The sequence below is a fragment of the Eucyclogobius newberryi genome, unplaced genomic scaffold (genome assembly GCF_026437365.1).
Source record: "Eucyclogobius newberryi isolate DKJ021-1_F unplaced genomic scaffold, fEucNew1.0.hap1 SCAF_367, whole genome shotgun sequence".
NCBI lineage: Eukaryota > Metazoa > Chordata > Actinopteri > Gobiiformes > Gobiidae > Eucyclogobius > Eucyclogobius newberryi.
The window spans coordinates 29,054-50,794 of NW_027316020.1; the positions used below are offsets into that span (position 1 = coordinate 29,054).

General features: G+C 43.0%; 1 protein-coding gene across 1 annotated transcript in view; it reads left to right on the plus strand.

Annotated features, from left to right (window-relative positions):
• The window catches only part of LOC140376545 (titin-like), a gene marked incomplete at its 5' end in the record, with an annotated part of 74,229 nt that overhangs the window by 29,005 nt on the left and 23,483 nt on the right, over positions 1-21,741 (plus strand). Inside the window, 4 exons of the mRNA XM_072462023.1 lie at positions 6,441-6,722; positions 11,214-11,492; positions 16,071-16,352; positions 19,148-19,426. Of these exons, the coding sequence (XP_072318124.1) occupies positions 6,441-6,722; positions 11,214-11,492; positions 16,071-16,352; positions 19,148-19,426 (1,122 nt within the window). The remainder of the gene's footprint in view (positions 1-6,440; positions 6,723-11,213; positions 11,493-16,070; positions 16,353-19,147; positions 19,427-21,741) is intronic.

The following is a 21,741-nucleotide window of genomic DNA, read 5'->3' on the forward strand; positions in this document are numbered from 1 at the left end:
GTCCTGGTTTAGATCTGGTTTAGATCTAGTTTAGACCTGGTTTAGTCCTGGTTTAGACCTGGTTTAGACCTGGTTTAGACCTGGTTTAGTCCTGGTTTAGACTGGTTTTGTTCTGGTTTTGTTCTGGTTTTGTTCTGGTTTTGTTCTGGTTTTGTTCTGGTTTTGTCCTGGTTTTGTTCTGGTTTTGTTCTGGTTTTGTTCTGGTTCCTGGCTCTGAGTTTAACAAAATTACATGAACTTATATTTTATTAGAAAGTAATTAGTTAGTTTGGTCTTAGTTCTCTCCTGGTTTTGTCCTGTTTTGTTCCTGTTTTGAGTGCTTTTTGCATCCTGTCTTTTGTCTGTCTTTTGTCTGTCTTTTGTCTGTTTTATGCTGTTTTATGCTGTTTTGAAAGTTGAAAGTTGAAAACTGCTGTGTTGGTGGTTTGATGGATAAAGTTGTTTCTTGGTTTCATTTCACGCTGAGACTTGGTTTTAAACTGACTTAAACTGGAATCTGCTTTGTTTTGTCTATTTTCATTTTGCAAAAGTAAAAGCTGTTTCTACAACGCAATGTTTTTCCCTGTGTTTATCGCTCTTTACGTTAAATCACATGTTTTTCATGTTAAATCACATGTTTTTCACGTTAAATCACATGTTTTTCACGTTAAATCACATGTTTTTCACGTTAAATCACATGTTTTTCACGTTAAATCACATGTTTTTCACGTTAAATCACATGTTTTTCACGTTAAATCACATGTTTTTCACGTTAAAGCACATGTTTTTCACGTTAAAGCACATGTTTTTCACGTTAAATCACATGTTTTTCACGTTAAATCACATGTTTTTCACGTTAAATCACATGTTTTTCACGTTAAAGCACATGTTTTTCACGTTAAAGCACATGTTTTTCACGTTAAAGCACATGTTTTTCACGTTAAAGCACATGTTTTTCACGTTAAATCACATGTTTTTCACGTTAAATCACATGTTTTTCACGTTAAATCACATGTTTTTCACGTTAAATCACATGTTTTTCACGTTAAATCACATGTTTTTCACGTTAAATCACATGTTTTTCACGTTAAAGCACATGTTTTTCACGTTAAATCACATGTTTTTCACGTTAAATCACATGTTTTTCACGTAAAATCACATGTTTTTCACGTTAAATCACATGTTTTTCACGTTAAATCACATGTTTTTCACGTTAAATCACATGTTTTTCACGTTAAATCACATGTTTTTCACGTAAAATCACGGTAAGTACCGGCTTAAGTTTGATTTTATATTTCCTACAAAACTGAGTCTGTGTTTAATGACTTGTTATTGTTTTGAACTGTTTAAAAGTGATTAAGTCTGGATTGTATTTGTGTTGTCTCGACATCCTGCTCCTAGTCCCATTTCACTTCCTGTTTTAGTCCTGGTTTAGTCCTGGTTTATGTCCTGTTTTAGTCCTGGTTTATGTCCTGTGTCTGGTCTTTGGCTGTAAAGTTCTCATTCATTTCTCTCAAACTTCTGAACCAAAACCATAATAATTCCGTTTGGTTTCTTTCTAAAGGGTTAGTAAGTTAAAGTTAGGGTTAGTAAGTTTAAGTTAGGGTTAGTAAGTTTAAGTTAGGGTTAGTAAGTTAAAGTTAGGGTTAGTAAGTTAAAGTTAGGGTTAGGGGTTAGTAAGTTAAAGTTAGGGTTAGTAAGTTTAAGTTAGGGTTAGGGTTAGTAAGTTAAAGTTAGGGTTAGTAAGTTTAAGTTAGGGTTAATAAGTTAAAGTTAGGGTTAGTAAGTTTAAGTTAGGGTTAGGGTTAGTAAGTTAAAGTTAGGGTTAGTAAGTTTAAGTTAGGGTTAGTAAGTTTAAGTTAGGGTTAATAAGTTTAAGTTAGGGTTAGTAAGTTAAAGTTAGGGTTAGTAAGTTTAAGTTAGGGTTAGGGTTAGTAAGTTTAAGTTAGGGTTAGGGTTAGTAAGTTTAAGTTAGGGTTAGGGTTAGTAAGTTAAAGTTAAGGTTAATAAGTTTAAGTTAGGGTTAGGGTTAGTAAGTTAAAGTTAGGGTTAGTAAGTTTAAGTTAGGGTTAGTAAGTTTAAGTTAGGGTTAGGGTTAGTAAGTTAAAGTTAGGGTTAGTAAGTTTAAGTTAGGGTTAGTAAGTTTAAGTTAGGGTTAGTAAGTTTAAGTTAGGGTTAGTAAGTTTAAGTTAGGGTTAGGGTTAGTAAGTTTAAGTTAGGGTTAGTAAGTTAAAGTTAGGGTTAGTAAGTTTAAGTTAGGGTTAGTAAGTTTAAGTTAGGGTTAATAAGTTTAAGTTAGGGTTAGTAAGTTAAAGTTAGGGTTAGTAAGTTTAAGTTAGGGTTAGGGTTAGTAAGTTTAAGTTAGGGTTAGGGTTAGTAAGTTAAAGTTAGGGTTAATAAGTTTAAGTTAGGGTTAGGGTTAGTAAGTTAAAGTTAGGGTTAGTAAGTTTAAGTTAGGGTTAATAAGTTTAAGTTAGGGTTAGTAAGTTTAAGTTAGGGTTAGTAAGTTTAAGTTAGGGTTAGGGTTAGTAAGTTAAAGTTAGGGTTAGTAAGTTTAAGTTAGGGTTAGTAAGTTTAAGTTAGGGTTAGTAAGTTTAAGTTAGGGTTAGTAAGTTTAAGTTAGGGTTAGGGTTAGTAAGTTTAAGTTAGGGTTAGTAAGTTTAAGTTAGGGTTAGTAAGTTTAAGTTGGGGTTAGTAAGTTTAAGTTAGGGTTAGTAAGTTTAAGTTAGGGTTAGGGTTAGTAAGTTAAAGTTAGGGTTAGTAAGTTTAAGTTGGGGTTAGTAATATGTCGGTGTAATCCCTCATTGGTCCAGGCGTGTTCCATAGTAGAAAAAGCTTCAGTTGTTTCATCTGGACTCAGTTTGAAAAAATAGACGTTTCGACTCTCATCCAAGAGTCATTGTCAATAACAGAATTTAGGTCGAGAACTCCGATATTAATACTGTTCTGTGGTAAGACCCGCCCATTGGGCGGAGCCTTCCTGAAGTAGAAAGAGTTGTTTGTTTCAACAGAAACTCCCCCTTGTATCTACCGAGCCTATTCAGAATCTTAATGGGCTGTTAGAATCCTCTTTGTCTTAGTGAGACCCTGGCTCAACCACCCTGAGGACCTGATTAGCATCTAAATGTCCTGGTCCTCTACCTTTCCAGGGGTTCAGTAACCCATTATAAATAACAGGAAGATTAAACCTTAGCCCTCCATTTCTGTTTAAAGAAGGTCTTTCTTTTTTAACAAAAATAGCTTCCTTGACTCCTCTTTCAAACCATCTTTTCTCCTGCTTCAAACCTTCACCTCACCGTCTTCAAACGAGTGATTAGAGGCTTCAAGATGGAGATGCACGGCACTCTGAGGTCCTGAACTTGTATTTCTTCTGTGCTGATAAAGCCTCTTGTGCAGAGGCTGTTTAGTCTCACTATGTACCGTTCTTTACAACTTTCTTCACTGCATTGGATCGAATAAACTACATTGCTCTGTTTTTGAGTCGGCAACTTGTCCTTAGGATGAACCAGTTTTTGTCTTAAAGTGTTTCCTGGTTTAAAATAAACAGGGACTTCGTGTTGTCTAAAAATTCTCTGCAGTTTTTCCGACAGGCCAGACACATAAGGGATAGAAACACCCTTCCTTCTCTGTTCAGTTTCCCTTTTGTACTGCTTCTTGGTTCTCTTCACTCTGTTGAGAGCCCAAGCGGGGTAACCACAGGCTGAGAGGGCATTTCGGACATGTTTTTCCTCTTTCTTCTTGCCCTCTGAGCTGGTGGGCACACCTTGAGCTCTGTGTTGTAAGGTTCTGATCACACCCAGCTTGTGCTGTAGTGGGTGGTTGGAACCAAAGAGCAGATACTGGTCTGTGTGTGTAGGTTTCCTATATACTTCTATTTGGAGTTTCCCGTCCTCTCCTCTGATCGTGGAACAATCAAGAAAGGCCAAGCGATTCTCCTTAGCGTCTTCTCTTGTAAACCTGATATGTGGGTCCACAGCATTGATGTGATCAGAGAAGGTTTCCAGCTCTTGTTTCTTGATTGTTACAAAAGTATCATCGACATAGCGGAGCCACAGTTTTGGGGCTATGCCTGAGAATGAGGCCAGTGCCTTCTTCTCAAAGTGCTCCATGTACAGGTTGGCCACTATGGGAGAGACGGGCGAGCCCATGGCACAGCCATGAATCTGTCTGTAAAATTGTCCCCGGAATTGAAAGTAAGTGTAACCTCTACACAAGAGGCTTTATCAGCACAGAAGAAATACAAGTTCAGGACCACAGAGTGCCGTGCATCTCCATCTTGAAGCCTCTAATCACTCGTTTGAAGACGGTGAGGTGAAGGTTTTAAGCAGGAGAAAAGATGGTTTGAAAGAGGAGTTAAGGAAGCTATTTTTGTTAAAAAAGAAAGACCTTCTTTAAACAGAAATGGAGGGCTAAGGTTTAATCTTCCTGTTATTTATAATGGGTTACTGAACCCCTGGAAAGGTAGAGGACCAGGGCCAGGACATTCAAATGCTAATCAGGTCCTCAGGGTGGTTGAGCCAGGGTCTCACAAAGACAAAGAGGTTTCTAATAGCCCATTAAGATTCTGAATAGGCTCGGTAGATACAAGGGGGAGTTTCTGTTGAAACCAACAACTCTTTCTACTTCAGGAAGGCTCCTCCCAATGGGTGGGTCTTACCACAGAACAGTATTAATATCGGAGTTCTCGACCTAAATTCTGTTATTGACAATGACTCTTGGATGAGAGTCGAAACGTCTATTTTTGCAAACTGAGTCCAGATGAAACAACTGAAGCTTTTTCTACTTAGGGTTAGTAAGTTTAAGTTAGGGTTAGGGTTAGTAAGTTAAAGTTAGGGTTAGTAAGTTTAAGTTAGGGTTAGTAAGTTAAAGTTAGGGTTAGTAAGTTTAAGTTAGGGTTAGTAAGTTTAAGTTAGGGTTAGTAAGTTAAAGTTAGGGTTAGTAAGTTTAAGTTAGGGTTAGTAAGTTTAAGTTAGGGTTAGTAAGTTAAAGTTAGGGTTAGTAAGTTAAAGTTAGGGTTAGTAAGTTAAAGTTAGGGTTAGTAAGTTTAAGTTAGGGTTAGTAAGTTAAAGTTAGGGTTAGTAAGTTAAAGTTAGGGTTAGTAAGTTAAAGTTCGGTAAGTTTCTTTCTAAAGTCTGTTTCTGCTTCGGCCTCGACAGTTTCACGTTTAGTCAGAATCTTCTTTAAAACTCTTTAAAACACGAGACGTGAACACGACTGATGAAGTTTGTAATATTATGGCTTTGAAAGTTCTACTTTAAAACTAACATATTTGATAAATATATATATAATATATATATTTGTAATGTTATTGGTTTAAAACCTTTACTTTCTTTAACGTTTCCTTTGATCAAACTAAAAAAACAACATAAATCCTAGTTTTGATCAGGTTTTGTATCATTTGCGTTTTTTATTTGTACTTTTTTCCCTAAACAAGGAAAACCTTATGTTTATTTATGAATGAAATGAAGAATTACAACTTGAGAAACTCTTGAGTATCATTTGTTTCTTTGAAGTGATTAAACTCACGTTCATTGTAACTATCTTTACACTTTCTGATCATTATACATTTTTATATTCATTAATGACACATTGTTAATATTATTTGTTTTTGCTGCTTTTGTTTTAGCTTTGGCTAAATTCATGCAGCTCATTTTCAACGTTTCTCTTGTATTTTCAAAGAACAAACACAATATTTTAGAACTAAACTGTGATGGTCTCACAACCCGAACACGAACCCGAACCCGAACCCGAACCCGAACCCGAACACGAACCCGAACCCGAACACGAACACGAACCCGAACCCGAACCCGAACACAAACCCGAACACGAACACGAACCCGAACCCGAACACGAACCCGAACCCGAACACGAACCCGAACCCGAACCCGAACCCGAACACGAACCCGAACCCGAACACGAACCCGAACCCGAACACGAACCCGAACCCGAACACGAACCCGAACCCGAACCCGAACCCGAACACGAACCCGAACACGAACCCGAACCCGAACACGAACCCGAACACGAACCCGAACCCGAACCCGAACCCGAACCCGAACCCGAACCCGAACACGAACACGAACACGAACCCGAACCCGAACCCGAACCCGAACCCGAACCCGAACACGAACACGAACACGAACACGAACCCGAACCCGAACCCGAACCCGAACCCGAACCCGAACCCGAACCCGAACCCGAACCCGAACACGAACCCGAACCCGAACACGAACACGAACACGAACACGAACCCGAACCCGAACCCGAACCCTAAAGCCTCAGAAATGATGAGTTCTGTTTCTGTGGCGTCTTTGTGTTTCGTGTCTATTTGTTTTTTTTCACCTTCATTTTAAACATTCTATTTTTTTCAATCTCCTTTAAACAAAAGATTCCCTGTTGGATAAATGAACCTGAAGCTGACCTCGCTTCTCTTCTTTGACCTTTGACCTCTGACCCCGCAGAACCTCCTAAGTTTGTGGTGAAAATGCCCTCGTCTTCGTTCGTGAAGCAGCGGGAGGGGCATCGCTTTGAGTGCCGACTCTCGTGCCCTCGCGACCTTGACATCAGCTGGTTCAAAGACCAGACGCCCATCGAGGACGGTGCCAACTGTCGCGTGGCGTTCTTAGACTCCACGGCGTTTCTGCAGCTGAAGACCGCGCGCCATGAAGACAGCGGCATTTACACCTGCCGAGCCAAGAACAGGGCGGGCGTGGCCAAGTGCAGCTCCGTGCTCTGCGTGCAAGGTCAGGGGCCAAAAGAACGCTCCGTGTGGAGATCAGGTGCGGCAGCGTTTGGCTTTCACCTGGAGAAAAGAAAACCTTTTGTGAGAAAAGTTTCTGTTTTGAAGAAGAAAGTTATGATTAGATTATATGATCTTTTATTTTCCTTCTTCAGCCACTGGAGCTTCTGCTCAGGCTTCGCTCTGGTGCTCGGGACCATGGACTCATCGTGGTCACAGCCTGAGCTCTTCTGTAGTTGGGTTTGGGTCAGGAGTCATTCTAAGTAAACAATGCACAGGTCCAACTCTGGCTTCAGGCCAACGCCCACTTTCATTATGATTGTAAAATGTGTTAAAGAAATAATCTTCTGTAGCTTCTCAAACCTTTGAGGAAACGACATTAAACTGATCATTTTGTAGTGTAAAAATGTCATAATATAGGATTTATTTTACTTATTCAAACAAAAACCTTTAAACAAAAGTTACATATGTAAATATGGTGAATGTCCACCAGAGGCAGCGCTTCAATCACTCAATGATCATCTTGACTTTTCTTCAGGTGAATTCTTGATGCTGCCGCAGTCGTCCGTGTCCTGCATGAGCCCTCCATCTTTTCAGTCGGATATGAGCGTCGTTTTGGAATAAAAGAATTGTTTGTTTGATTGAGCGTCGTTTTGGAATAAAAGAATCGTTTGTTTGATTGAGCGTCGTTTTGGAATAAAAGAATCGTTTGTTTGATTGAGCGTCTTTGGCATGAGTTTTAGGGCTGAGACAAACAACTAAACATTTAAACTAACCTTGGCAATGGTGACCAAAATGATCCGATTATACTTACATCCATCTTCTTCTGCTTATCCGGGGCCGTTGTGGGGCCAGCAGTCTAAGCAGAGACTTACAGACTTCCATCACCCCAGACACTTCTTCTCCGGGGGGTCCCGAGGCGTTCCCAGGCCACACAAAGACGTAGTACCTCCAGCGTGTCCTGGAGGTACTACGTCTCAGCTTGAGGAGCAGCGGCTCTATGCCGAGCCCCTCCCATGTGACTGAGCTCCTCCCCTTATCTCTAAGGGAGCGCCCAGACACCCTGTGGAGGAAACTCATTTGGACCGCCTGTATCCTTGGACCGATCTTGTCCTTTGGGTCATTAAAGCTCATGACCATAGGTGAGGGCAGAACGTAGACGTAAATCCAGAGCTTTGTCTTTGGACTCAGCTCCTTCTTCACCACAACAGTCGATGCAGCGACTGCATCACTGCAGCTGCTGCACCGATCCAACTGTCAATCCACTTGGGGCAAGGACCCCCCACCCACCTGGAGAGGACAAGCCACCTTTTTCCGGTCGAGAACCATGGCCTCGGATTTGGAGCTGATTCTCATCCCAGACGCTTCCCTCTCGTCCCAGTGCATGTTGCAGGTCCAGGTTTGATGGAGCCATCAGGACAACATTGTCTGCAAACAGCAGAGATGAGATCCTGTGGTCCCCAAACCCTCCGACCCCTGACCACACCCTCTCACCCCTGACCACACCCTGCGACCCCTGACCACACCCTCTGACCCCTGACCACACCCTCTGACCTCTGACCCATGACCACACCCTCCGACCCCTGACCGCACCCTCTGACCTCTGACCCATGACCACACCCTCTGACCCCTGACTGCGCCTAGAAATTCTGTCCATAAAAACTATGAACAGAACCGGTGACAAAGCGCAGCCCTGAGGAGTCCCACATGCACTGGGAACAGGTCTGACTTACTGCCGGCAGTGAACACAGCTCCTGCTCCGGTCATACAGGGACCGGACAGCCCTGAGCAAAGGGCCCCGGACCCCGTACTCCCGAAGCTCCCCCAAAGGACACCCTGAGGGACACGGTCGAAAGCCTTCTCCAGATCCACAAAGCACATGTGGACTGGTTGGGCAAACTCCCATGAACCCTCGAGCACCCGATGGAGGGTCTAGAGCTGGTCCAGTGTTCCACCACCAGGACCTAAACCTGTTCCTCCTGAATCTGAGGTTCTGAGATTCTCCAGTACCTGGAATAGACCTTATGGGAGGCTGAGGAGTGTGATCCCTCTGTAGTTGGAACACACCCTCCGGTCCCCCTTCTTGAACAGAGGGACCACCACCCCGGTCTGCCAGTCCAGAGGCACTGTCCCCGACCGCCACGCCCTGTTGCAGAGACGTGTCAACCAAGACAGTCCTACAACATCCAGAGACTTTAGGTCCTCAGGATCTCATTCCCCTCTGCCACCGAGGAGCCACCGAGGAGCCACCGAGGAGCCACCGAGGAGCCACCGAGGAGCCACCGAGGAGCCACCGAGGAGCCACTGAGGAGTTTGCAACAACCTCAGTGACTTGAGCCTGAGTGATGGACGAGTCCCTCTGAGTCCTCATTCTCTGCTTCCTCCTCAGAAGACGTGTTTTCCTTCCACCGTCCAACAACATCCGCTTAAAAACAATCTAAAATGTGGCTGTAAATGTCTCAAATGTCACTTCCAAACCTCTATGTTCACATCTAAGAGATCTAAGAGATGTGAACACCTCTAAGATACATTCATTTTTCTGTCTATTTCAAGATATAAATCTTAGTTTTGAAACAAGCCACAATAATCGCTTCAACTACAAAGCCACAGTTGAATAATAAGTTCATCTTTCTTCAATGCTTTGTTAAAATTGACAGTACAAAAAACATGATCTTTTTTTTATTTTTAAACTTCTTTTATTAAACCTTTATTGAACCTTTATTGAACCTTTATTGAACCTTTATTAAACCTTTATTGAACCTTTATTGAACCTTTATTGAACCTTTATTAAACCTTTATTAAACCTTTATTAAACCTTTATTAAACCTTTATTGAACCGTTATTGAACCTTTATTAAACCTTTATTAAACCGTTATTGAACCTTTATTGAACCTTTATTAAACCTTTATTAAACCTTTATTGAACCTTTATTAAACCTTTATTGAACCTTTATTAAACCTTTATTGAACCTTTATTAAACCTTTATTGAACCTTTATTAAACCTTTATTGAACCGTTATTGAACCTTTATTAAACCTTTATTAAACCTTTATTGAACCTTTATTAAACCTTTATTAAACCTTTATTGAACCTTTATTGAACCTTTATTGAACCTTTATTAAACCTTTATTGAACCTTTATTAAACCTTTATTGAACCATTATTAAACCTTTATTGAACCTTTATTGAACCTTTATTGAACCTTTATTAAACCTTTATTGAACCTTTATTAAACCTTTATTAAACCTTTTTTAAACCTTTATTAATCCTTTTTTAAACCTTTATTGAACCTTTATTAAACCTTTATTGAACCTTTATTAAACCTTTATTGAACCGTTATTGAACCTTTATTAAACCTTTATTAAACCGTTATTGAACCTTTATTGAAACTTTATTGAACCTTTATTAAACCTTTATTGAACCATTATTGAACCTTTATTAAACCTTTATTAAACCTTTATTGAACCTTTATTGAACCTTTATTGAACCTTTATTGAACCTTTATTAAACCTTTATTGAACCTTTATTAAACCTTTATTGAACCTTTATTGAAACTTTATTGAACCTTTATTAAACCTTTATTGAACCTTTATTGAACCTTTATTGAACCTTTATTAAACCTTTATTGAACCTTTATTGAACCTTTATTAAACCTTTATTAAACCTTTATTAAACCTTTATTAAACCTTTTTTAAACCTTTATTGAACCTTTATTGAACCTTTATTGAACCTTTATTGAACCTTTATTGAACCGTTATTGAACCTTTATTGAACCTTTATTGAACCTTTATTGAACCATTATTGAACCTTTATTGAACCTTTATTGAACCTTTATTGAACCTTTATTAAACCTTTATTAAACCTTTATTGAACCTTTATTGAACCTTTATTGAACCTTTATTGAACCTTTATTGAACCTTTATTGAACCATTATTGAACCTTTATTGAACCTTTACTGAACCTTTACTAAACCTTTATTAAACCTTTATTCAACCTTTTTTAAACCTTTATTGAACCTTTATTGAACCTTTATTGAACCTTTATTAAACCTTTATTAAACCTTTATTGAACCTTTATTGAACCTTTATTCAACCTTTATTGAACCTTTATTGAACCTTTATTCAACCTTTATTCAACCTTTATTAAACCTTTATTAAACCTTTATTGAACCTTTATTAAACCTTTTTTAAACCTTTATTAAACCGTTGCCCTGAGCTGAATGTGTGTGTTTGTCCAGCCCCGACTTTTCTCTTCACATTTATCTTTGAAACCTCGTTTGAAATATTACAATTACAGTTTGTTGGATAAAAAGATCCAAAAGCGTGGCATGTTCTTTTTATCGTCTTGTGTCCCTCCATCTTTGTGGCATGGACCCAGCATGACCCAAAGTGTGAGTCCCGGTCCGAGTCCTGGTCCGAGTCCCGACCCGAGTCCCGACCCGAGTCCTGACCCGAGTCCTGACCTGAGTCCTGGTCTAACCCAAGTCTTGATCCCCAGAGCCTCCGTCCTTCACCAGAACCCCGGCGTCGGTGGAAGGCATTGTGGGTAAAGAAGGGCGTCTTTACTGCGAGTTTTGCGGCTCTCCTCCGTTTGCCGTAAACTGGTACAAGGACCAGCGCCCCCTGCAGGAGAGCCGCAAGTACAGGATGGTGACGGAGAGCAGGTGCGCCACTCTCCATGTGATGGCGCTACAGCCCTGCGATGAGGGCACGTACGAGTGCAGGGCGTCCAATAACGTGGACAGCGCCACGTGCCGCGTCAAAGTCTCACTCAGAGGTAAAAGAGAAACATTGATGGACGAGAGAAACCAGGAGAGGGCGCTGTGGCAACTGTGACAGGAAGAGACCAGAGAAACCAGGAGAGGGCGCTGTGATCATTATTTGACTCTCCAGAAACAGTTAAAGAGCTGTTACAGACTAATAAAAGAATAAAAGTCTAAATTTGCAGCTAAATATTGAGTTTATACCTGAGCGAAAGCAGCAGCTGCACATTTATCCCTGACAGACTTCAGATCACACACTTGAACTCATTTTCTCTCCTTAAATTACAGCTGAAGAGTCCAAGTGTTGAGGTGAAGTGTCCTTTATCTCCCCCTGCTGTTAGCCAACGAGCTAAAGCAAGGGTTAGGGTGCACACGGCCATAAACCACTGACCTCTGCATTTTACCAAGTTAAGTTCAGTTGAAACAAACACATCTCCACCCCTGACCCCTTTGTTTAGATGGGGTCAGGGGTCACAAATGTAATGACCCCTGACCCCTTCTAAACAAAGGGGTCAGGGGTCATTACAAGATGTGGGGATTGAACCATGAAACTTGGTGTTAAAGGTCAAACTGGGCACATCTTTCAGTCACAGTGTCATTGTGTTCTCTGGGTTTCTCCGTCTCGTCTCAGACACAGTTCTAATACAGGCTAGAGGGATGGTCACCATGGCAACCAGTACTTAGATCGTTCTACTTCCTCTAATGCTCATGTCCTACAAACTCATGAGAACAAATATTGTCTTTTAAACCTGTAGGTGGTAAACTCATAGAATCATAATCATGTCCTTCACTGTCCAAAAAACAAGTGTCCACTGAACCAAGCACATCCGGCTGGTGGCGCCTCCTGCTGGAGAACTGCTGCAGCTGCAAGTGAGCGGCTGCTCATTTATGTGGACGAATCCCGTGGTCATGGAAAAGATGTCAATGTGTTTGAGAAGAGTCAATTCATTGGCATCGAGCAGAAGTAGAAGCAGAAACTACTGTACTACAGATCTGTGAGGAACAATGACACACTGAAGATCTGTGTGAGGAACAATGACACACTGAAGATCTGTGTGAGGAACAATGACACACTGAAGATCTGTGTGAGGAACAATGACACACTGAAGATCTGTGTGAGGAACAATGACACACTGAAGATCTGTGTGAGGAACAATGACACACTGAAGATCTGTGTGAGGAACAATGACACACTGAAGATCTGTGTGAGGAACAATGACACACTGAAGATCTGTGTGAGGAACAATGACACGCTGAAGATCTGTGTGAGGAACAATGACACACTGGAGATCTGTGTGAGGAACAATGACACACTGGAGATCTGTGTGAGGAACAATGACACACTGAAGATCTGTGTGAGGAACAATGACACGCTGAAGATCTGTGTGAGGAACAATGACACACTGAAGATCTGTGTGAGGAACAATGACACACTGAAGATCTGTGTGAGGAACAATGACACACTGAAGATCTGTGTGAGGAACAATGACACACTGAAGATCTGTGTGAGGAACAATGACACACTGAAGATCTGTGTGAGGAACAATGACACGCTGAAGATCTGTGTGAGAACAATGACACACTGAAGATCTGTGAGGAACAATGACACGCTGAAGATCTGTGAGGAACAATGACACACTGAAGATCTGTGAGGAACAATGACACACTGAAGATCTGTGAGGAACAATGACACACTGAAGATCTGTGTGAGGAACAATGACACACTGAAGATCTGTGAGGAACAATGACACACTGAAGATCTGTGAGGAACAATGACACACTGAAGATCTGTGTGAGGAACAATGACACACTGAAGATCTGTGAGGAACAATGACACGCTGAAGATCTGTGTGAGGAACAATGACACACTGAATATCTGTGTGAGGAACAATGACACACTGAAGATCTGTGAGGAACAATGACACACTGAAGATCTGTGAGGAACAATGACACGCTGAAGATCTGTGAGGAACAATGACACACTGAAGATCTGTGTGAGGAACAATGACACACTGAAGATCTGTGAGGAACAATGACACACTGAAGATCTGTGAGGAACAATGACACACTGAAGATCTGTGTGAGGAACAATGACACGCTGAAGATCTGTGAGGAACAATGACACACTGAAGATCTGTGAGGAACAATGACACACAGAAGATCTGTGAGGAACAATGACACACTGAAGATCTGTGTGAGGAACAATGACACACAGAAGATCTGTGAGGAACAATGACACGCTGAAGATCTGTGTGAGGAACAATGACACGCTGAAGATCTGTGTGAGGAACAATGACACAGAGAAGATCTGTGAGGAACAATGACACACTGAAGATCTGTGAGGAACAATGACACACTGAAGATCTGTGAGGAACAATGACACACTGAAGATCTGTGTGAGGAACAATGACACACAGAAGATCTGTGAGGAACAATGACACGCTGAAGATCTGTGTGAGGAACAATGACACGCTGAAGATCTGTGTGAGGAACAATGACACACAGAAGATCTGTGAGGAACAATGACACACTGAAGATCTGTGAGGAACAATGACACACTGAAGATCTGTGAGGAACAATGACACACTGAAGATCTGTGTGAGGAACAATGACACACAGAAGATCTGTGAGGAACAATGACACACTGAAGATCTGTGTGAGGAACAATGACACACTGAAGATCTGTGAGGAACAATGACACACTGAAGATCTGTGAGGAACAATGACACACAGAAGATCTGTGTGAGGAAAGATAAGAAAATCCTTTATTGTCCACACATGGGGAAATTTCATTGTTGCAACGCAGTAGATACAGAGGAAAAGGACAGATTATAGGACGTTTAAAAACACTCTTAATAGAAGAACTCTTATAAACAAACTTCTTATAAACAAAACTCTTATAAACAAAACTCAGAACACAGAACCTCACATTTCTTAATAAGGAATGAAGGGGAAAAATAAAGATAAAATAAAATAAAAACTATAAAATATAAACACTCTATTTTATCAGTTATATGCACATGTGTATGTCAGTATTGCACATGGGTATGACAGTGTTGCACATGAGTATGTCAGTATTGCACATGGGTATGTCAGTATTGCACATGTGTATGTCAGTATTGCACATGGGTATGTCAGTATTGCACATGGGTGTGACAGTATTGCACATGGGTATGTGAGTATTGCACATGGGTATGACAGTATTGCACATGGGTATGACAGTATTGCACATGGGTATGACAGTATTGCACATGGGTATAACAGTATTGCACATGGGTATGTCAGTATTGCACATGGGTGTGACAGTATTGCACATAGGTATGACAGTATTGCACATGGGTATGTCAGTATTGCACATGGGTATGTCAGTATTGCACATGGGTATGTCAGTATTGCACATGGGTATGACAGTATTGCACATGGGTATGTCAGTATTGCACATGGGTATGTCAGTATTGCACATGGGTATGTCAGTATTGCACATGGGTATGACAGTATTGCACATGGGTATGACAGTATTGCATATGATTATGTCAGTATTGCACATGGGTATGTCAGTATTGCACATGGGTATGACAGTATTGCACATGGGTATGACAGTATTGCACATGGGTATGACAGTACATGGGTATGCCACCACAGAGTCAGAGAAGGTCTTCAGGAGTGGCCCTGTCAGGAGTGGCCCTGTCAGGAGTGGCCCTGTCACTCCAAAAGACCTGAGTCTCCTCAGGAGGTAGAGCCGACTCTGGCTCTTCCTGTTCAGTCTGTGTTATGAGTCCAGTTTGTGGTTCAGATGAAACACCAGGTCCTTGTATGAGTCACTCTCTCAATGTCCCGTCCCTGGTGAGGGGGGCGTGGCCTGTCCCGTCCCTGGATGTTCACTGGTGAGGGGGGCGTGGCCTCTGTGGAAGTCCACCACCATCTCCTTGGTCTTCCCCGCGTTGATGAGGAGGTGGTTCCACTGACACCAGTCCACAAAGAACAACAATGACACTGAAGATCTGTGTGTGGAACAATGACACACTGAAGATCTGTGTGTGGAACAATGACACACTGAAGATCTGTGTGAGGAACAATGACACGCTGAAGATCTGTGTGAGGAACAATGACACACTGAAGATCTGTGTGAGGAACAATGACACGCTGAAGATCTGTGTGAGGAACAATGACACACTGAAGATCTGTGTGAGGAACAATGACACACTGAAGATCTGTGTGAGGAACAATGACACACTGAAGATCTGTGTGAGGAACAATGACACACTGAAGATCTGTGTGAGGAACAATGACACACTGAAGATCTGTGTGAGGAACAATGACACACTGAAGATCTGTGTGAGGAACAATGACACACTGAAGATCTGTGTGAGGAACAATGACACTTGTTTTTGGACAGGAAGTGCATTAGAATGGTGCAGCAGCAGAAGCCACATTCTCCAAAGACCAAAGCTTTAAGTAACACCAGGTCCACAGTGAGAAACCATTTAAAACTAGATGTTAAATCTTTTGAAAACATCCAGGACAGGGTGGTGCAAACCACCATTCTTATAACTCTAACCTCTGACCTCTGACCCCTGACCTCTGCCACTCAGAGCCCGCCTCCTTTGTGACGCGACTGTCCAACCAAACTGTGCGCATGGGTGAACCGCTCAAACTCAGCGCCACAGTGCGAGGATCTGAGCCCCTGGACCTGACCTGGATCCTAGAACCTGACCAGGTCCTGAGGGAGGGCGGGAATCGAACCATCACCTTCGAGCGTAACATGGCCAGCCTCGTCGTGCCCAAAGCCGAGACGAGGAGCGGCGGGCAATACACGCTGAGGCTTAAGAGCGAAGGAGGCGTCGCTGAGTGCAGCGCCAGTGTCACCGTGTTAGGTCTGTAGCCATGGAAACTCGACTTACAACAGAGTTCAGTCCCAGCGGCTCAGGGAACCAGGGTTTGACTGTGAAGCCTCAGATCCAGGGTTTGACTGTGAAGCCTCAGATCCAGGGTTTGACTGTGAAGCTTCCTCAGATCCAGGGTTTGACTGTGAAGCCTCAGATCCAGGGTTTGACTGTGAAGCCTCAGATCCAGGGTTTGACTGTGAAGCCTCAGATCCAGGGTTTGACTGTGAAGCTTCCTCAGATCCAGGGTTTGACTGTGAAGCTTCCTCAGATCCAGGGTTTGACTGTGAAGCCTCAGATCCAGGGTTTGACTGTGAAGCCTCAGATCCAGGGTTTGACTGTGAAGCCTCAGATCCAGGGTTTGACTGTGAAGCCTCAGATCCAGGGTTTGACTGTGAAGCCTCAGATCCAGGGTTTGACTGTGAAGCTTCCTCAGATCCAGGGTTTGACTGTGAAGCCTCAGATCCAGGGTTTGACTGTGAAGCCTCAGATCCAGGGTTTGACTGTGAAGCCTCAGATCCAGGGTTTGACTGTGAAGCCTCAGATCCAGGGTTTGACTGTGAAGCTTCCTCAGATCCAGGGTTTGACTGTGAAGCCTCAGATCCAGGGTTTGACTGTGAAGCTTCCTCAGATCCAGGGTTTTCAAACTTTAAACTGTGTGAACAGATTTATTTCAACCAAAAATATCTAGAAAAAGAAAAAGTTAAACTTTTCAACCATTTTAAATACATATTTTTTCTGTTGGAAAAGTCTCGGATAAAGATGAATCTCACTGTTTGAAACATTGAACCGGAAACAAATCTTTGACAAATCTTTAAATGATTTTCACAATTTGTAAATGTTCAAGAATTGAATCATCCTTTTATCGTCTTAGTCTTAGTGACCTTTGACCTTAGTCGTTAAACTGCCTGGTTTATTTGAACCAAACGTAACGTTTTTTCTAAAGTAATGATTAACCTGTTTCCATCCTCCTGAGGCCGGCGTGCGGTTACCATATTTCAAATATTCTCTTACATCATTACTTTTATTTCCGTGGTTAATACCATAAGTTATACATCATTTTAAAGATTATTTTTTACTGAAGTTTTCCCATTTCCAGATATTGTCAAGTAAACAAAGTTTTCTTCTCTGATGATGGTCAGGATTAAGGCTCGTCCATAACAAATGACCTGTTTGACTTATAAGATGGTGTTCGGCATTGATCTTTTCTTCAGACTGTTTCCTACAGAATGAGACCATCCACTGTCCTCGGATTTGCTTTTTACAGCCGCCGCAAAAAAAAATGCGCCGCAATGAGCATAGCTTTTGAATGGTGGGCGGGACTTAGGGTTTATTCACACAGAATCGTCTGTATTCACGTGCGTAAAGACAATCAAGAGCCAGATTTTTGGCAGGAGACGATCACGTTTTTTTTAGCCTTTTGAACGTGCATTTTGTTAGATATATGTATTATTCTACCAATACAAAAATAAAATAAAAAATATTATTTTATTTTTTATTTTTTCACCTCTATATGGGAAATTCATGGGTAAACTCATATTTACACATTTTCACATATATTGTTTTTAACAGTTATAACAGTATTAGTGGCTCTACAAAACCTCAAAATGTATGTTTATGATCATAGAGGAGCAAAAATTGTAATAAAACAGTTTGGCACAGTTTGGCACATATTTGGATCACTTGAATATACTTTTTGATACAAAAAGGTCAAAGCACCAAAATGCCTGTTCCCAGAGATCTGAAACTTTACACAGGTGTTGTCATGACAACAGCATAAACACAATGAAGTTTGTCATGCTTAGGACCATTACACATTGACAATCAACATGTGGGCTGTAAGATCCTCTTTTAAGAAGCACTGCCATTTGGATCTGACCATTGTGCACAGGTCTGACCATTGTGCACAGGTCTGACCATTGTGCACAGGTCTGACCAGTGTGCACAGGTCTGACCATTGTGCACAGGTCTGACCATTGTGCACAGGTCTGACCAGTGTGCACAGGTCTGACCATTGTGCACAGGTCTGACCATTGTGCACAGGTCGGACCAGTGTGCACAGGTCGGACCATTGTGCACAGGTCTGACCATTGTGCACAGGTCGGACCAGTGTGCACAGGTCTGACCATTGTGCACAGGTCTGACCAGTGTGCACAGGTCTGACCATTGTGCACAGGTCTGACCATTGTGCACAGGTCTGACCAGTGTGCACAGGTCTGACCATTGTGCACAGGTCTGACCAGTGTGCACAGGTCTGACCATTGTGCACAGGTCTGACCATTGTGCACAGGTCTGACCATTGTGCACAGGTCTGACCAGTGTGCACAGGTCTGACCATTGTGCACAGGTCTGACCAGTGTGCACAGGGCGAAAGAGGCAGATGGAAACAGGTTAAACTTGGCGTCAATAATTGAAGGATTAATCTGTGCAAGAAACAACTTCTTAAATGTATATAGTTTTCTAGTAAGTCGTAAGTATTTACATATTTGGAACTTTTTTACTTGAGAAAAAAACATTCAATTCAACCAAGAATATAAGACATTTTTGGGATTTTAAAAAAATAACAAAACCTTCAAACAATTAAATACAAATCTTTCCAAAATGAGATCTTTTTTGTTTTAATTTTCACAAATGTAATAATTGATTTGGATTGTATTTTGTTATCCGCAAACATAAACTTAGTATTTAAACCCGTTGGACCCTCAGAGCCAATGGGACGCTCTGGTTCAAAGTCCTGACCCTAACCCGTCCTGACCCGGTCTAACCCAGTCCTTACCTGACCCTAGAACCACCCCAGATCCTGGACTTCCCCGAGTCTTTGGCTGTAAAGTCTGGTGAGAGCACATCCATCGAGGCTCAAGTGACCGGGAGTCCAGAACTCAAAACCAAATGGTTCAAGGGCGAGCAGGAGCTGAAGCCTGGGCCCAAGTACCAGAGCAGCTTCAGTAAGAAGACGGCAGTGCTGAAGATCCGGTCCCTGGACAAACCGGACTCAGGAGAGTATCGACTGCAGGTGTCCAACAGCGTCGGGACGGTCGTGAGTAAAGCCAAAGTCACAGTGTCAGGTCAGTTTGTGGAGAACGCCCGTCGCACCAGCGAGATCCCACCAGATCCTGTTAATCCCACCAGATCCGCTTTGTCCCACCAGATCCCGTTTATCCCACTGGATCCGGTCCACTTTAAATACTTTGTAAATGATTTAATTGAAATGTCCAGAAGGATCCAGTTTACTGAAAGATCCTCCTCTGCACTAGTTTAGAAACGTTTTGATCTCTTTTTCTACAATATTGACTTAAAGGCGCAATGGAAGATTTTTCGGCGATTTGAGAACGCAGGCGGAAGTGCTCATGCCACTCTCCCGTGCTCATGCCACTCCCCCGTGCTCATGCCACTCTCCCGAGCACATGCCACTCCCCCGTGCTCATGCCACTCCCCCGTGCTCATGCCACTCCCCCGTGCACATGCCACTCCCCCGTGCTCATGCCACTCCCCCGTGCACATGCCACTCCCCCGTGCACATGCCACTCCCCCGTGCTCATGCCACTCCCCCGTGCACATGCCACTCCCCCGTGCACATGCCACTCCCCCGTGCACATGCCACTCCCCCGTGCACATGCCACTCCCCCGAGCACATGCCACTCCCCCGTGCACATGCCACTCCCCCGTGCACATGCCACTCCCCCGTGCTCATGCCACTCCCCCGTGCACATGCCACTCCCCCGTGCACATGCCACTCCCCCGTGCACATGCCACTCCCCCGTGCTCATGCCACTCCCCCGTGCTCATGCCACTCCCCCGTGCTCATGCCACTCCCCCGTGCACATGCCACTCCCCTGAGCACATGCCACTCCCCCGTGCACATGCCACTCCCCAGTGCACATGCCACTCCCCCGTGCACATGCCACTCCCCCGTGCACATGCCACTCCCCCGTGCTCATGCCACTCCCCCGTGCTCATGCCACTCCCCCGTGCACATGCCACTCCCCTGAGCACATGCCACTCCCCCGTGCACATGCCACTCCCCCGTGCTCATGCCACTCCCCCGTGCACATGCCACTCGCCCGTGCACATGCCACTCCCCCGAGCACATGCCACTCCCCCGTGCTCATGCCACTCCCCCGTGCTCATGCCACTCCCCCGTGCTCATGCCACTCCCCCGTGCACATGCCACTCCCCCGTGCACATGCCACTCCCCCGAGCACATGCCACTCCCCCGTGCTCATGCCACTCCCCCGTGCACATGCCACTCCCCCGTGCACATGCCACTCCCCCGTGTGGACTGATACAACACACACGTGCGTTTGTTTATTAGCGCGATGGATCGCATCACATCTCTCGTCTCCCGTAGATTTCTGTCCACTTCTGCGTCAGCTCCAACTGTCTTTCTCCGTCTTCATTTTGCCCCGTACACTGAGGGAACTATATTATGACAGATCCATGCGCTTAGACACACGGAAACGTGGGGACGAGCCTGACGCGGCTGCAGGTGAGCGACAGGTGCATTTTATGATTGACACGTGGCAGGACAAATGATTTATCCACGGGACGAGGAAATATGATACAAAATTTGCTGAAAAGAATCGTCCATTCCACCTTTAAACCTCGTATTGTATGAAACGGCCACAAATCGGGATCTTTTTTCATCAACATAAAAATTAGAATGAAACGGTTTTGAACGAACTCTCGTAAACGTGAGAAACTTTGTAAACGCTCTAAAGGAAAGTCTTTCTACGGATGGGAGGAGCTATAATGACATATGTAACATGGGAGGAGCTATAATGACATATGTAACATGGGAGGAGCTATAATGACATATGTAACATGGGAGGAGCTATAATGACATATGTAACATGGGAGGAGCTATAATGACATATGTAACATGGGAGGAGCTATAATGACATATGTAACATGGGAGGAGCTATAATGACATATGTAACATGGGAGGAGCTATAAGGACATATGTAACATGGGAGGAGCTATAAGGACATATGTAACATGGGAGGAGCTATAATGACATATGTAACATGGGAGGAGCTATAATGACATATGTAACATGGGAGGAGCTATAATGACATATGTAACATGGGAGGAGCTATAATGACATATGTAACATGGGAGGAGCTATAATGACATATGTAACATGGGAGGAGCTATAAGGACATATGTAACATGGGAGGAGCTATAATGACATATGTAACATGGGAGGAGCTATAAGGACATATGTAACATGGGAGGAGCTATAATGACATATGTAACATGGGAGGAGCTATAAGGACATATGTAACATGGGAGGAGCTATAATGACATATGTAACATGGGAGGAGCTATAAGGACATATGTAACATGGGAGGAGCTATAAGGACATATGTAACATGGGAGG